This window comes from Meles meles, chromosome 20 (genome assembly GCF_922984935.1).
Source record: "Meles meles chromosome 20, mMelMel3.1 paternal haplotype, whole genome shotgun sequence".
Taxonomy (NCBI): Eukaryota; Metazoa; Chordata; class Mammalia; order Carnivora; family Mustelidae; genus Meles; species Meles meles.
Window position 1 is genome coordinate 13,057,847 of NC_060085.1, and position 16,059 is coordinate 13,073,905.

The 16,059-nt window shown below is 52.6% G+C and overlaps 1 protein-coding gene across 6 annotated transcripts; it reads left to right on the forward strand.

Moving 5' to 3' along the window:
* The first annotated feature begins 104 nt into the window (after positions 1-104).
* Positions 105-16,054, forward strand: C20H19orf44 (chromosome 20 C19orf44 homolog). Of its 6 annotated transcripts, XM_045991855.1 has the most exons (9): positions 1,241-1,538; positions 4,050-4,815; positions 6,958-7,276; positions 10,243-10,316; positions 11,007-11,385; positions 12,654-12,749; positions 14,149-14,315; positions 15,703-15,784; positions 15,855-16,054. In XM_045991855.1, the coding sequence occupies exons 2-8, from the start codon at positions 4,051-4,053 to the stop codon at positions 15,772-15,774; spliced, it is 1,872 nt and encodes a 623-aa protein (XP_045847811.1). In that variant the 5' UTR covers positions 1,241-1,538; position 4,050; the 3' UTR covers positions 15,775-15,784; positions 15,855-16,054. The 6 variants fall into 6 exon arrangements, with proteins under 6 accessions (XP_045847808.1, XP_045847810.1, XP_045847807.1 ...); XM_045991852.1 differs by lacking the exons at positions 15,703-15,784; positions 15,855-16,054 and adding an exon at positions 105-178 and having other exon boundaries at positions 1,349-1,538; positions 13,861-14,287; XM_045991856.1 differs by lacking the exons at positions 15,703-15,784; positions 15,855-16,054 and adding an exon at positions 15,133-15,197 and having other exon boundaries at positions 1,240-1,538.
* The last annotated feature ends 5 nt before the right edge of the window (positions 16,055-16,059 follow it).

Below are 16,059 nucleotides of genomic sequence, written 5' to 3' on the forward strand. Positions count from 1 at the left end.
TCCCATGACGCCCCGCGATTGTGACCTGGGGTCCCATTGGTCCTCGGAACGCGGCGCGCGCCGGGATATGTAGTCTTTTTCCGCCCTAGCGCTGTTGCCCGGGGCAACGGTCCCATCTGGCCGCAGTGTTTGGCCGAAGCCGGGTGGCGGCCTCTGCGGATGGACATCGTGGGAGGAGGTGGGACGGGTTGGCTGGGCTCCCGCCGGGCTTGGCGGCTGGACTCCGGACAGGAGTTGCGGGAAAAGGGGAGTGTTCTGAGGCTGGGCTGGGAGGGCGACGGGAGGGCGGCCCGGCGCCTCACTCTGTTTCCTCGTCGGGCCCACTTGGGAGCGTGGTCGGGAGTGGGTAGCTCCCGGCGGTAGGGAAGAGCCCGATGGCCTGAAGGGGCCAGTGTTTTCAGGGTTAGGTTTACTTATTTTTAACAACTTGACTGAAGATTCGTTTACGTACCATACAATTCACCCCCTTCGGTGTACAACTCAGTTACTTTGATTTGTAAGTTTGCTGAGTGGTGCGGCCATCACCACGATCCAGCTTTAGGACTTTTCCGTCGCCCCAAGGATATCCCTCCTGGCCCTTTGCAGGCCCTCCTCACTCCCACTCCCAGCCCCAGGCAACCACTGAGGTTCTTCGCGACTGTTGAGATTTGTTGTTTCTGGATGATCCTTATGAATGGGATCATACAGTGTGTGGGGTTTTGTTTTGGTTTTTGGGTTTGTTTTTTGTTTTGTTTGCGTCTGGTTCCTTTCCCTTTGCATGATGTGTCCGAAATGCATTCACGTTGTTGTGTGTATCTTTATATTCTTTTCTTCTTGCTGGATAGTATTTCGTTTATGGATGGACCTCAGTTCTCATGCATTCACTAGTTAATGGACTTTTGGGTTGTTTCCACTTCTTGTCTACTCTTATGAACGTTTACATACATTTCAGTCATCTTGGACTAGGTGGGAGCTGTCATACTGTCTTCTGAATTGGCCCCTGTACCATTTTACAATCCCCCATGACAGTGTAGGAGGGTTCCAGTTTTTTCACGTCCTCCCCCAGTCTTGTTATCTGCAGTTTTGATTGTAGGCATTGTAGTGGCTGTGAAGTGGGATCTGGTGGCTTCGATTTGCATTTGCCTAATGACTAGTGACACTGAAGGTCTTTTCATGTGTTGGATGGCCATTCATCTCTTTGCCTTTTTTTTTTTTTTTTTTTTTTTTTTTGGTTCAGGGCAGTGTCTGTTCATATCTTTTGCCTATGGTTTATTTTTAATTGTGTGTTTTAAAAATACATCAGCCTGTGATGAAATGGATATAACAAAATGTGCCTCTTTAACCATTATTGACTTATTTTTAAACCTAGGGAAACTTTCAGAAGAGCTAGATGCTGAAAAACCTGGTGTGGCAGTTGGGCTTTCCCTCTGACCCGCAGAATGGCCGGGGCCATATCCTCTCCTGAGCTTCAGTTACAAAAATATTAATAAAGGTAGCTGTCGATGTGCCTCCGCTTCCTCTTTACCACGTCCTTCCAGCTAAAAGCTCGTTAAAAGCAGGTATTCTAAATATTACTATCTAAATCTTACTATTTATTCCATGCCCTACAATAAACATAGGAATCCTGTGAAGGTCATAGTTATTACCACCTTTCTACAGATGAGCAAGCTGAAGCACAAAGTGGTTAAGTAACTTGCCCAGTGTCACACAGGCTAGGAATCCACTGTTACTCTTGGGTGTGGTTTTGTATTCTCTGTGGTCAGGCCTGTGCTAGGTTAGTTAGTACTGTTAGTACCCAGCTCAGGCCTTAGTACCCAGGTGATTAAGATGGGGACAAGTAGGCAAGCACACCAGGCAGAGAAACAGAGACTAAAAGAAAGATAATTCACACTTACACAAAATCTTAGGTCTGGGTTAAATACTTTTCCTTGCACAAAATAATTGAGTTCAGGGTTGAAAGGCGCAGAGGTTATAAGGTTGCCAGATTTAACAAATAAAAATACGGGACACCAGTTGAATTTGAATTCCAGATAACCAAAAATTTTTAGTCTGAAAATGTTGGAACCTACTACTTTTTCGTGTAAAGATATTTGGTTCGGATGCCTGGGTGGCTTGGTCAGTTAGGCATCAACTCTTGATCTCGGCTCAGGTCTTGGTCTTAGAGTTGTGAGTTTAGGCCCATGTTGGGCTCCGCAGTGAGAGTGGAGCCTACCTAAAAAAAAAAAAATAGGGTCATACTTATATTTTAGAAATTATTTACTGTTTATCATCAATTCAAATCACCAGGTGTCCTGTATTTAATCTGGCAATCCCAGTAAGCTTGTTTTCCAAGTGGACAGGGATGGGGAAAAAGGCTTTTTTAGGTCTCACAGTGAATTAAAAAAATAGTAATAATGCATGGTCTTGCTAAGACATTCAGACAGTATGGGAACAAGCAATGGTTGCACATCTTGTCTTTTCTGCCTCATGTAATATCATGCTGGCAACCTTATCATGCAGGCAGATGTCCCTCGCTCCTTTTAATGGCTGTATCGTGTGCCCTCATCTGCACGCGCTCTTCTGGATCGCACCAGGTCTCTATGGATGGGTTCAGGTTTTTGACGAGTACAAACAATACTGCTGTGACATTCCTTGAACATGCGTCTGTGTGTATGTTTCCGAGTGTAATTGTAGGTAAATTTCCAGACGTGGACTCGCCAGGGCGTGGGGTCTCTGCATTTCCCACTCTCCTTGCTGTTGCCGTGTTCTTTACTAAAGGGGCTGCAGCAAACACACACCCACTTGTGCTGTATTTTCCCACTTTGCAAGATTTTAAACTTTTTGAAAACCTTTGGAAATCTTGTAGTGTGTCATTTTTATTCTCTTAGGGACGACGCATGGGAACTCTGAGAATATGGTGAAAGCACTGGCCTCTCTCCCCCAAAGAACGTACACCAGCATGTACACACAACATGCAGCCGACATTTGGTGGGTGGTGCTGTGTCTGTCCGTAGCCCCTGCATCCTTCCAGGGCAGTGGTTTTCACACTTAAAGTGTGATATTCTGGGGGGGCTCCTTAAATATACAGATTGTATTTGAGCCATTCTTTGTGAGAAAGCTGGGGACAGTTGGGTAAAGGAGGAACCTTGATTTGGGAAGCAAGTGGTGGTGTAACCGGCCAGGCCATGAAGCATGGTGGGGAAGAAGAGGGCTTTTGGTACCAGACCCGAGCTTTGAATTCGGCTCTGCTGATCCACCAGCCAGGTGACCTCAACTGGTGACCTTGACTGTTGACCTACCCTTTAGGGGCTTTTCTTGGTCTCGTTCCAATTTTAGTATATGTGCTGCCGAAGCGAGCACTCTTGGTCTCTTCTGTAAAAGGGGATGACAGTAACCGACTCAGGGTTACACAAGAATTAAGTGAGATAATACAGCTCTGAGCAGAGCGCTGGGGACACTGCTGGAGCCTGAGAAGCACTGGCTCTTCTCTTTGACATTTAACATGTCTCACTGTAGACGTGGCATAGAACGGTAATTCACTTGGTGCTGCTGCGTGTTGATGTTTTCATTGTCAGCCGGGGGCTTGAAGGGAAGGCTCTAGCCGACTGCGAGGAGGGGTCTGAGCTCTCAAATGGGAGGCATTGAAAGATACGAATTCACAATAGGAATGCCAGTTATTCTTTTTTTAAGATTTTATTTATTTATTAGACACAGAGAGAGATATCACAAGTAGGCAGAGAGAGAAGGGGAAGTAGGCCCTCCACCGAGCAGAGAGCCCAATGCGGTGCACGATTCCAGGACCCGAGATCATAACCTGAGCCAAAGGCGGAGGCCCAATCCACTGAGCCACCCAGGTGCCCCATCCTTTTTTTTTTTTTTTTTTTTAAGATTTATGTATTTATTTATTTGACAGAGAGAGGGAACACAGCAGGCAGGAGCAACAGGCAGAGGAAGAGGGAGAAGCTGGCTTACTGATCAGGGAGCCCGACGGTGGGGCTCGATCCCAGGACCCCAGGATCGTGACCTGAGCTGAAGGCAGATGCTTAACCGACTGAGCCACCCACTCTGTATTTTCTTTCTTTACTCCCTAGAATGGCTTCCATAAGAAGAGCCAGCTATCCCACGTGCAATATTTTTGGTGATTTTAGTGATATTTCCTTAGAAGATTCAAAAATGGAAGAAATCAGAAACTTGAAAATCAGTAGAAGTCTTACCAAGATAGCACCCGCTCATAGCAGATTTCTAAAAGGAAACCAAACCATGGGTGTAAAACACTCAGTCCTGAAAGAGAAGGCTGTTGTGGATGGTGGGCACAAGCTCTCCTCGGGGAGACCCCCGACCACTGCCTCGAAGCTCAGGGCCAGCGCCGCGCTCACAAAGCTGGCTCAGATAGAAACCAAGATTATGAACCGGAAGGCGCAGATGGTTTTGTCAGACATGGACTCTGATCTGAAGACCTCTGGGGAGAGTCTTCCAAAGAGCACAGACACAATCCCTCCCAGGAGTACAGTCAAACTTTCTTCTCACAGACTGGAAAAAACCTCCCAGAAACAAGCCCATGAAATTTGTGTGGCTGAGAGCGGCGCGCAGAATGGGAAGGTCAGTAAGTTTCTCAAGAGGAGGGAACCACCCATTGAAAATACTTTCCCCGAAGCACATTTTGGAAAAGAGAGGAATTTTCAAACACCCAAAGAGAAAAAACCTGCTAGAAAACTAGCTTCTCCAGACAGCGATGAGGAGGAAATGAAAGAGCTGCTTGGAAGCTTGATGGAATCTTCTAGAGAAAAAGAAACATACACGAGTCAACATTTCAGAGGCCCCAAAGTTAGTGAAAAAGAACGGACAAAACTATTCTCGGTAAGGTTTGCATGTACTTATTATTATTTTAAAGATTGATTCATTTATTTGGAGGGAATGGGGCAAAGGGAGAGAGAAACTTTAACCAGACTCCCTGCTGAGTGTGGAGCCGGAGGCAGGGCTCGATCCACGACGCTCAGATCATGACCTGTGCTGAAACCAAGAGTCGGATGCTGCTGCTGCTGCTCCTCCTCCTACTACTTCTTTTTCTCCCTCTCCCTCTCCCCCACCTTCTCCCTCTCCCCCTCCCCTTCCCTTCCCCCTCCCTCTCCCCTCCTCCCCCTCCTCCCCCCCTCCTTTTTCTTCTTTTAAAGATTTTATTTATTTTAGAGAGGGCACAAGCAAGGGTAGGGACAGAGGTGGGGAGAGAGAGAATCTTAAGCAGGCTCCATGCCCACTGTGGAGCCCGACGTGGGGCTTGATCTCAGGACACTGAGATCATGACCTGAGTGGAAATCAAGAGATAGAAGCTTAACTGAGCCCCCAGGCACCCCGAGTGTCCCTATTCTTAACGAAGCCTCGAGTCTGCTCTTTGTGTCGCGGCGCTAGAGACTCGATGGCAGCCGTCTCCCCTGGGCTGCCAAGGAAGGGGTTTGACAAGGAACCGTTGGGCTCCAGCCAGTCCCGGCTCCCTGTTGTGGGGCCTGCTCTCCGGGTACCGGGATTTGGGGCAGTTTAGGCAGTTTACCATATCTGGAGGAAGTGTGCGCACTTCGGGTCAGCACTGCGTGTGACTGCTCGCCAGTGGCCCCACATCAGCGGCCCCACACAGGAGACGTGGCATCGCTGCGCTCGCATTTTTTTCAGTTGAGATGAAATTCACATCACCTAAAAGTAACATTTGCGAGATGAACAAGTCAGCGCCATTTAGTCCGTCCGGATGTTGTACAACCACCGCCTCTGTCTGGTTCCAGAACATCTTCAGCGGCCCCAGACCCTGTACCTGTTAAATAATCACTTCTCATCTTCCCCTCCCCCAGCCCCTGGCAACTTCTAGTCGGCTTTTGGTCTCTGTGGATTTGCCTGGTGGGGCCTTTTCCTAGACGTGGAATCGTCCAGTATGTGGCCTTCTGTGACTGGCCGCTTCTGCTCCGCGTAATGTTTTCGACATTCATCCACACTGTAGCACGTGGCAGACCTTCATGCCTTTTCACGGCCGAGTAAGGCTCCATTGCGTGAATATACTACGGCTTACCTATCCGCCATCCATGTTGGGCATTTGGGTCTTTTCCACCTTCTCGCTGTTTGTCAGTAGTACTGTTATGAACCTTGTGTACACATATCTGTTTGAGCCCCTGTCTTCCATTCTCTGCGGCCTGTCCTTGTGAGTGCAGATGCTGGGCCCAGCCGTCCTTCTGTGTGTGACGTACTGCAAGGCCAAGGCCAAGCTGCCTTCGACAGCAGCTGCGCCATTTGCCTTCCCGCCACCAGTGCACGGGGGTTCTACTTTCTCCACGGCGTCCTTGTGATCAGCCCTTGTGATCAGAGCTAACACTGGCGACTAGAGCCATCTTCGTGGGTGTGAAATGATGGGAAAGCTGCATTTTAAGGGGGAAAAATATCTGTATATACGTTTTGATTCTGTTGAAGGTCCAGGCTACCATAGATCATATACTCAGGGGCCGTAATTAATTAACTAATTTTATTTACTTATTTTTAAAAAGATTTTATTTATTCATTTGAGAGGGAGTGAGGAAGAGAGCATGAGTGGGGGAAGGGGGAGGAGGAGAGGGAGAGAATCCTTAAGCAGACTCTGAGCTGCACATGGAGCCCGATGCGGGACTTGATCTCAGGACCCTGAGATCATGGCCTGATCCCAAGGCAGACGCTTAACTGCTTGAGCCACCCAGGTGCCCTTCAGGGGCATTAATTTAGAAAAGGTGTAACTAACAAAATTTGTTTGAAAGCCAAGTGATATTTCTGATTATTTGTGGAGTATTTCTGGTCCCAGTATTACCTTGTCTAAAGGTTGTAGCTTGACCTCTAGAAATGAGGGGAGGGAGAGGGAGAGAAAAGAGGCACGGAAAGAACTATTTGATCACTGATTCTTGGCCTCATGCCCCAGTCCGGCCACGTTGTTCAGTGGCAAGGACTCCATTGTTACCTGTTTGTAAGTAATTTCACTTATTTCTGCCAAAGTAGGATCGGATCCCAACTCAGCCAAGAATCCTTTCGCCACCCAGTGAGGAGCTTTCCAGCCCAAAGTCATTTCGGACATCACGTCTGCCAGGCTTACAGTCCGCAGACGGGACCCTCTGCAGCGCACGTTCTAGAGCTCGCTCCTCACAGACTCACACTTCGGGGGACACGGCCACCCACACGGCATCGCTTCCCATCACTGGCCCCTCTCCAGAGTCAGCCTCTGTGGTGCGGCAGGACAAGCTCTCCTCCTCCCCCCGAAGGAGTGAGGTTGGGCCTTGTGATGAGTCACTCTCAGAAGCTGCAGATGACAGCCTGAACGGTAACCCACAGCCCTGTGCCCAGCTGTCACCCTGGGTGGGAAGGGCGAGTCCATCTGGAGGGTCCCTGGCAGGGGAGGTGGGGTCACTGGGCATTGCCACGGGGAGCGCATGGCTCACGCTACAGCCTCTGCTACCTGACCTCCTTTCTTGGTGGAGGGGCCAAGTCAGATCTGTGTTCTATCTCTAATGTCTTCATCCAGTGACCCTGACCAGTGGGAGCAATGATCCGAGGACAAAATCGTAGAACCACATACGGCAGAAGGGCGACTCGGTGCTCCTTCAGGCAAAAGAGAAGCTTACCTCCTTTCTTTTTTAAATTCGGAAAAGGAAATCTCTAACCAGTCAAAATTAGAAATTTCTATTATTTCAATGTTATTCAACATTATTTTTATCTTTTTTTCAAAAAAGATTTTTTTTTATTTGAAAGGGAGAGAGAGCATGAGCCAGGGGTAGGGCAGAGAGAGAGAGAGCGAATCCCAAGCTGACTCCCCACCGAGCTCAGAGCTCTGTACAGGGCCTGATCCCACAACCCTGGGGTCATGAGCTGAAACCAAGAGTCAGACGCTTAACCAACTGTGCCACCCACGTGCGCCAACATTATTTTTATCTTAATATTACATATATTTAAAAAAAGAAGGAAGGGCGCCTGGGTGGCTCAGTGGGTTAAAGCCTCTGCCTTTGGCTCGGGTCATAATCTCAGGGTCCTGGGATCGAGTCCCGCATCGGGCTCTCTGCTCAGTGGGGAGCCTGCTTCCCCCCCTCTCTCTGCCTACTTGTGATCTCTGCCCGTCAAATGAATAAATAAAATCTTAAAAAAAAAAAAAAGAAAGGAAAAAGATGTGTAGCTAATGCTTACGTCTTCCGTCTGGGGCATTTCGTTGTGAGAGCCAAGTTAAACTGGGTCTCGAGGGCCCAGTGGGCGCCGGCCTGTGCCAAGTGTTGTGTTGGCGGGAGCTTGATGACCAACAGGCCCATGAGCGCCCTGCCCACCCACTGCGTGCTGGGGGACCCAGAACTTGTGACTCAGCAGTAGGGGAGGAAAAAGGCTTTTCCACGGTCTCAGCCGGGGCCCTGGGACCAAAGATAGATTCACAGGAGAAAAGCATACAGATGTTAAGTAAATATCCAGTATAAGTTTTACGTAACATGGGAGCCTTCCTGGAAACGGATGCCCGGCGAGACAGTTGTGTGTGAACGTTTTATGCTAGGCTCGATGAGGAGTGGGAAGCCATGGAAAAACGTGATTGGACAAAAGACAATGAGCTAGGGGTAGGAAATGGGCACACTTAGAGGCCTTCTAGGGTTCCTCTTGGCATCCCCCCCATCTTGGAAAGAGGAGGCTCCTTTCCTGCAAGTGGAGGGAGGGCACTTCTCACGGGAGAGTCTCATGAGCTGCTTCAGGGCAGAAGGACAGAGAATTCTCGAAGCACCTGCCATGGGTCAAGTTCCTTCAGCCTGAAATACTCAGTATGCCCGAACCCCATCACAGACTAATGTGGGTGTGAATGCCGCAGTGGGGCCACAGCAGCTCTGCCGAGACGGGGGTGTGGGGGGGGTGTTGCCAACACAGGTGCCCTCCTTAGGGGTGTGAGAAGCCCCTTGGGGCACCCTCAGTGGCTGCCATCTACAGGATGGCATGTGACCCCTCGCTAACCGTGGTTTTGATCCTTGGGCCTGAGGGGCTGGTAAGTAAGTGTCCTTGCCCGCCAGCCCCATGTACGGCCAGTCCCACTGCCTCTATGCCCTCACTGCCGGCCCGGAGGGCTCTCTCCTGGTGGCCGGTCCCTGCCCTCCCTCATCCAGATGTGGCCTCAGAGAGGGAGGCAAGCTCGGAGCAGTGAATACATTCTGAGTTTAGGGTCTGACATAGCTGGCATGGACGTCCTGGCCTCACCTCTTACTGGCTGTGCAGTCTTGGGCTCTCTGTGCCTCAGTTTCCTCATCTATGAGGTGGGGACAGAGCCATGCTTGTGAGACTGTGCATGCGAAGCATGACCTGACATGATGAGGATGTTGTTCCTCAGCCTGTGCCAGCGCTGTTCCAAAGTGCTCAAGTCCAGAATCACCCCAGTGCCTTTGCTCAGTCCAGCCAGGACGCCTTTCCACGCAGATGCTGTTCCGGGGTTGTCTTTGCACCCGCCTGCTATGTGAACTGTGGCGAGTGGCGGAGTCAGCTCGGGGGAGGGGTGACCTCCCAGGATTGCGGTGATGAGGGGGATTCATTCTGGGGCTTTGGGCCGCCAGTGTTGGGGGGCAGGCAGCGTGGGCCTTGCCCCCTCGCCTCCAGCCCTGTGCCCACTGCCACACACATTCTCCCTCTCTCACCACACCCGCTCCCTTCCTGGGCTTCAGGGCCTGAACTGAACCACGTCGTAGAGCTCCTGCCAGTGTTGGCTGATGTTTGCTGCCCATCTGCCTGGAGGGCGGGCTCATTTGTTGGGTCAAGAGGAATCTGGAATACCAGAACTCCACATAGGATTCTCTACTCCCAAGTCTCCAGCACCCATGAGTTAGGTGCTGGCGACGGGCCGTTTGGCGTGCCCAGTGCTGGTTCACTTAAGGCTCCTGTGCCCTTATCTGGCTCTAAATGGGAACTTGGACACTTCGGGTCTAGTCTTGTGTCTGCCCGAGGTGGCCCCCACCCCACCCGCCCATACCTTGAGCACGTTTGACACCACGTGTCCTTCACTGCATTGCCGTCATCTGCTCATCTGGCCCAGTGTCTGTTTTTATAAATAAAGTTTTATTGGTACACAGCCACATCCATTTGTTTACACCGAGTAACTGTGATACAGTTGAGGATACAAAGTGGAAAATATTTACTACTTGGAGAAGAGGCGTGTGGATCCCAGTGCTGGCTCATTAAGGACAGAGACGACTTCCTGCATTTCTATCCTTAGCACTCAGCACTACCTCCTAAGGAAACAAATGAGTCAATGTTGCCCTGTTGCATTTTTGATTCCAGATTTTCGAATCAATCTTTTATCCCTTGAAGATCTGGCTCCAGCTGTCAGCGAGAACTCAGACCTGGAACAGAGAGTAAGTACAGCTGACGTCGCTTTTCATCTTCGGTGACGTGGAAAGGTTTGTAATGGTGGTGCCTCATCGAGGCCCGTGGTTCTTAACCCCCAGGGGACTCTTGGCGTGTCTGGAGACATTTTTGGTCATGACTGGGGTAGAGGGCGCTGCTTGCATCTTGGGGTGGTGGCCAGGGACACTGCTCAGGGTCCCGCACCGCACAGGATGGCCCCGTGGCACACAATGTTTGAGTTTGGAATGTCAGGAACACCCCGGGTGAAAGATCCTGATTTGGGTGGTAACGGGACAAGGCTGCTTAACATAGCAGGTGATCAAAGCAGGTCCCCCTTAAACCGCCCCGTAAGAACACCACACTGACCTGTACCCGTCCCGGTGCCCCGTCGTGACTGTTGCCGTGTCAGTAACCCCCTCACTCCTGAGCGCACGTTGTAATAATACAGAATGATGACATTGTGGCAGTTTGTGCACGTGCCACCGACACAGGCTCATGCCATCAGTGCTCAAATGCGGCAGCCGTGTGCCAGAGTGACTCACTCCGCTCCCAGTCCTGGGCCTGCCCAAAGCCACCGAAGGGCCAGTGCGGACCCTCTCCTGCTGGGCCCCCGGGGACCCATTCCAACGCAGCGGTATTCTGAGCACGCTGCTCGGACAAAACCACATGCCAGTCACCTCTGTCATTCTTCATTTTAGAAAGAAGGCCAGCGGGATGAGGCATCCAGCCGAAGCCCCCGGGCCGGGGGAGCCCCCACTCTAAGCGAGGTCTCAGAGCGCCTGAGTGAGCCGTCGGCTCCCAGCCCGAGGCCGAAGTCTCGGGAGCCCACGGCGAGCACGGTGAGCTCGGCTTACTCGGAAGATTTTGAAACAGCATCTGAGTCGAGGGCCCGTTCTGAGGAGTGTCCCGACGGGACGCTGGACACTTCGACAGAATTCTCTGCAAGTCTGCAGTCGGACCTTGCCCTGCCAACACTGAAGCCTTGGAAGAAGCAGGTCAGGGACGTTACGAGAGTCCTCGTGAAGGAGACAGCCGTGCAGACCCTCGATCCCGCCTTCACCTACCACTGGGCAGAGGGTGAGCGGATGCGCCCCATGAGGGGGGCGTGGACTCTCGGGGTGCATGGCGCGGGCATCCTTGGAAACACGACGGAGAGCTTCAGGGTCTGGGGGATCAGGTCGTTGTCGTTAGCCAGCTTGGGAGGTGCCTCAGGGCCAAGTTTCCTATTCCGAGGATGAGGGCCAGCTGCCTTGGGGGTTTGCCACTGCGTCCCAAGCTCAAAAACGTCCCAAAGGGTTTCAGGTCCCACAGCGAAGGCGGTGGTTCACAATGTGGCGATCCTGTTCCCAGGGGACCTCAGCCAGGTTGGAGCCAGTTCTGGCTGTCGTGGCCGAGTGACAGTTTCCTGGATGGAGGCGAGGGGCGCTGCTCCATGTCCTGCGGTGCCCAGCGATGCCACTCACACCATCAGGGTTGAAAAGTGGTAGCCCCGGGCCGACATTTCTCTTCACACCAGTGTGACCTTCTAGACGTTTCTCTTGGCCCCAGCTTCAATCTTGGCCACCTGAATGGAAAGGTCCCTTTCTTTTAAGCCTCCCTCTGCTCTCTTTTCTCATTTTGATGGACACCCCCAGGGTTGCCAGAGCTTATTCCTGGGCTGCGCGAGGCAGGGTACGGTTCCCCTGTGGTGTTCATTTTGATTTGAGGCCGCTTAGCCATCGATCAGCCTGGGCTGCACAGCAGGATAGGGCAGGACCATTCTCTTGTTTCTCAGGGAGGAAAGTCGGGCAGATGTGGCAAGTCAGATCGCTAGAAGGTGGTCAAGGTTCTGGGAGCCCAGGAAACCAATGCGTTCGTCTCCACAGCCTCATGCTGCCCGACAGCATAGCCGGTTGTCTGACTCAGACGAATGTGTGCATTTCTGTATTGTTTTGTCATCAAACGTAGCTGACACCATTTTCCTGGGCTAGGCCTAACATTGAAAGGCAAGGAAAACACGGCCTAAATAAACCGGATTTTGAGATCAGGGCACATTCCCAAGCCTGCCTGTGGCCCTGTAGATGGCCCTGTAGAAGGCCGAGGGAGGGGAGGGCCTGATGCCACCGTTACCAGTCCACATGACCGTAGTGACCACTTGGGACAGCTCAACTGACTTGTGCCAGGAGAAGCTAGCAGAAGGATGGAGGCCGGCTTGGGCCAAGTTTGAAAGGGGGAAGAGGTTAACAAAGCTAGAAGGGGGGCCTGTCCTGTTCAGAGGAGAAAGGATCAGCTTCATGTCTCACGTCCCATCCACTGATGGAAGGTGTCCTACCCACTCATCCCCTTCCCCTTTGTCCCTGGGATAGGGGCCGGTGTGGCAGCCATCGGGCCTGCCCTAGGAGGTGCCTATGTGGACCCTGTGCCCATTGCCAGTCACGTCGTCAGTGCAGACTCGATAGAAGGTAACAGTCTGGCGCGGCGGGTCCCAGCGGTGAGGGTGCGGGTCCCAGCGGTGAGGGAGCAGCTTCCAGGCCACCGTGGGTGGGGCAGGCCCCCACATTAGTGCCGGGTTCGGGGAATCTACGGTGAGATTGTCACAGTCACAGGCAACTGCCATGGTTCCTAGGGTCCCGGATGACAGACTGAGTGTCCGTGATCCTTTGGTCCGTCTTGCCAAAGGACACCCATGTCCGATAAAACAGGGAAATCACGAGTGACACAACTCTGAGCCCTCTACCCCAGCCAGGCTATTCCTGTGTGTGTGTCCCTGTGCCTTTGTGTCCAGAATCCATAGTAGTTTTCCCCCCAAAGACACTCAGCTGGTACTGAGTGGCGGCCAGCCCGGCAGCTCCGGGCCATGGAGCCTTGCTGAGTCTGGGGAGTGGCAGGGGCCCGGGCAGCCCTCCCGGCCTGTGGCGGGGGAGGCCCTAGCAGCTGCCAATGGGAGCCCAGACTGTGTCAGGTCCCCACGGGGCCACTGACCCCTTGAGAGACACAAACTAGCATCTGTCTAGTACCTCTTATGTTTTTGCCCCTTTCAATTTTTTAAAAGATGGAGATACTAAAATACAGTGGCTGTAACCACAGGATTGTTTATATCCTCTCAGAAAACCCTCCCGCTTAGCTAGCACCCCAGAGCTTGTTCCGTGTTGTTATGCAGTCTCCCGACGAGCCTTCTGGATGGTTGCACGACTTCGATTTTTCAGTGTGTTTTGAATTTAATGAAAACTTTATTTTTTAGTTGTATTTTTTATTATTTTAGTTTTGTGTTTAAGAACACATACCATGGGATGCCTTGGTGGCTCAGTGGGTTAAGCCTCTGCCTTCGGCTCAGGTCATGATCTCAGGATCCTGGGATTGAGTCCACATCGGGCTCCCTGCTCGGGGGTGAATCTCCTTCTCCCTTCTCTCTGCTCATGCTCGCTCTGTCTCCACCAAATAAATAAATAATTTTTAAAAACCCCCACATAACATAAGATGTCCCCTCTTAGCTATTTCTAAGTGTCCAGTTCAGTGGCATGAAGAAGGTTCTCGTGGGGCAGGGGGTCCTGACTGACTAGGCTTCCACTGCAGTCGGGCGTGAAGACTCGCGTTCCTTCCTGGCGCTGAGCTTCCCACCCGCGCAGCTCCCGGAGCCCCACGACACCCGCAGGAAGCAGCTCGCTCACTCCAGGGTAGGGGCACCTGGGGTGGGGGGGGTGGGGCTTTGGGTACTTTGGGGGACAGTACCTTCCAGAAGGCATCCCCATGTGGCTGCACGGGGGTGCTGCAGAGCATGTGGGTCCCACGCGGCCGGCCCCCTCCTCCTGCTCTGGGGCACACGGGTGGGGAGGCGGCCCGAGTGACACGGAGCCGGCGCAGCCCTGACAGCCTACAGCCCGGCCGTGTTGGCGCTCAATGACATGCTGAAGCAGCAGCTGAGCCTGACGCAGCAGTTCGTGGAGGCCAGCCGGCACCTGCACGGGTCCCTGCTGCGGTCCCTGGACCGGGACTCGTTCCACTACCACACCCTGGAGGAAACCAAACAGGTGACCGCGGCACGCTGCGCTTCCGGGGAGAGCAGGCAGGGGCCTCGGTGCATGGAGGGGACAGTGCTTAGCCCGGGGTGGGGGGGCTGCGGGGACGCTGTGGACCCAGCCGCCTGCAGTCCCAGCGCAAGGAGGCTGCCTCTGACCTCGGAGCAAAGGCAGCCTCCTTGGGGGGTGGAGGAGGTGGTCCTGTCCCTCGGCAGACCCTTCCCGAGCTGCGGCCCGCAGGGGCCTCTCTCCTCAGTCCTGGGAGCTGAAGCGCCAAGAATGTCACACCTTGTTCTCTCCCCAAATTTTTGTCTGGTCATAAAACATTTGTTCTCATTTTATGAAAATGGTGTTAGAGAGAGAGGTAGTTTGTAAAGCCCTCCGTAACTTCAGAGATGATCATTAACAACTCAATGTTCTTCAGATTTTCCGAGTGTAAACACGCACTCTAGTATGCGTAGTCTACACAGTATTGTGTTATCGTGTATTATCAAATATGTATTACCATGTGATAGGTATAACATTCTATTTAATGTGTATTTCTACATAGAAATGGCATCATACTCTATGAGCTATTTTGCATGGTGACTTTTGTCCTTTTATCTACAAACGTTTCAGTCCCCAGTTCTCAAAACAAGGACTTTCGAAAAGTACGGTCAGGACACCGTTATAATACCAGAGCCAACGAGCTTTTCCTAGTATCATTGGATATCCAGTGTTAGGTTTCCACTTGTCTCGTGCAAGTTGTACATTTTGTTACTGTGTTTTCATCAGAACCCAAAGTCCAGACACATCTGGATTGTCCGGGTTTTTTTTGTCTTCTGGACAGAGAGCAGCGGTTCTTGGCTCTCGTGCCCACGGGGGGGACCCACTTTGAGAACCCGTGCTCCACAGGTATCCCCTGCTCCCCCCCCACCCCACCCCATCTCTCTGATGTCTCCTTGCAGTTTATTTGTTCAAGGAAACGGGTTGTTTGCTCGACAGTTGCCCCATTCTAGACTGTCGCTTGTAGCCCTGCAGTCCTTTTCCTCTGGTTGGTCCTGTCCATTGGTTGATGGGACACAGCTCCAGGGGTCTGCCCGTGTCTCCTGCCTGCAGCCCGCCGTGGCTCCTCACTGCCTGCACTGGGCCCACATCCTGGGAGTGGCACCCAGGCCCCCTGTGCTCTGACGGCTCCCCGGGTAGCCCCCCCTTTACCAGCCCCACCCCCAGCCACGGTCACTCTTCCTTTCAGACCCGAGCCTTCTGGTCTCTCATTTCCACAGCATTGTCATGTGGCATCCCGCCTTTTTCTCTGTCAGCCTGTCCCGGAGCCACGGGGACAGGCGCCGCCTCCCAACACCAAAGTCCTCGGGGGACTGAGGCCACTGTGGTGACACCTCTGTCCTCTGCCCCACAGTACATCAGGCAGCACAGGCCCGCCCCGCTGTCCATGGAGGACGCCCTGCAGGAGGTGGAGGAGGAGCTGTGAGCGCGCAGAGGTGAGGCGGGGTGTGTGGGCTCGTGCCAAGCTGGTCCAGTGCAGTGGCTGTGACCCTCGTTGTTTTCCAGGTGACCGTGGTGGGGGCAGGTGGCACGGAGGACTCACCTGAGCGGAATCCCAGCTCCAGCCTTTCCGGAGTGCTTGACTGCTCCCAGCCCCCACCTCCTCAGGGTACCTGGCGCCAGACCCGAGAGGACGCACCGGCCAGGGGAAACGGAGTCACAGGCGGCACTATCACCACTACTCCTGGGGCGACGGAGGATGCCCGCCTGT

Excerpts from the sequence above, each read along its gene's own strand:
- C20H19orf44 (XM_045991852.1), top strand. The coding sequence starts at position 4,051 with ATGGCTTCCATAAGAAGAGCCAGCTATCCCACGTGCAATATTTTTGGT. Across the intron at positions 7,277-10,242 it reads TGCAGATGACAGCCTGAACG|ATTTTCGAATCAATCTTTTA; the intron begins GTAACCCACAGC and ends TTTTGATTCCAG. Across the intron at positions 10,317-11,006 it reads ACTCAGACCTGGAACAGAGA|AAAGAAGGCCAGCGGGATGA; the intron begins GTAAGTACAGCT and ends TCTTCATTTTAG.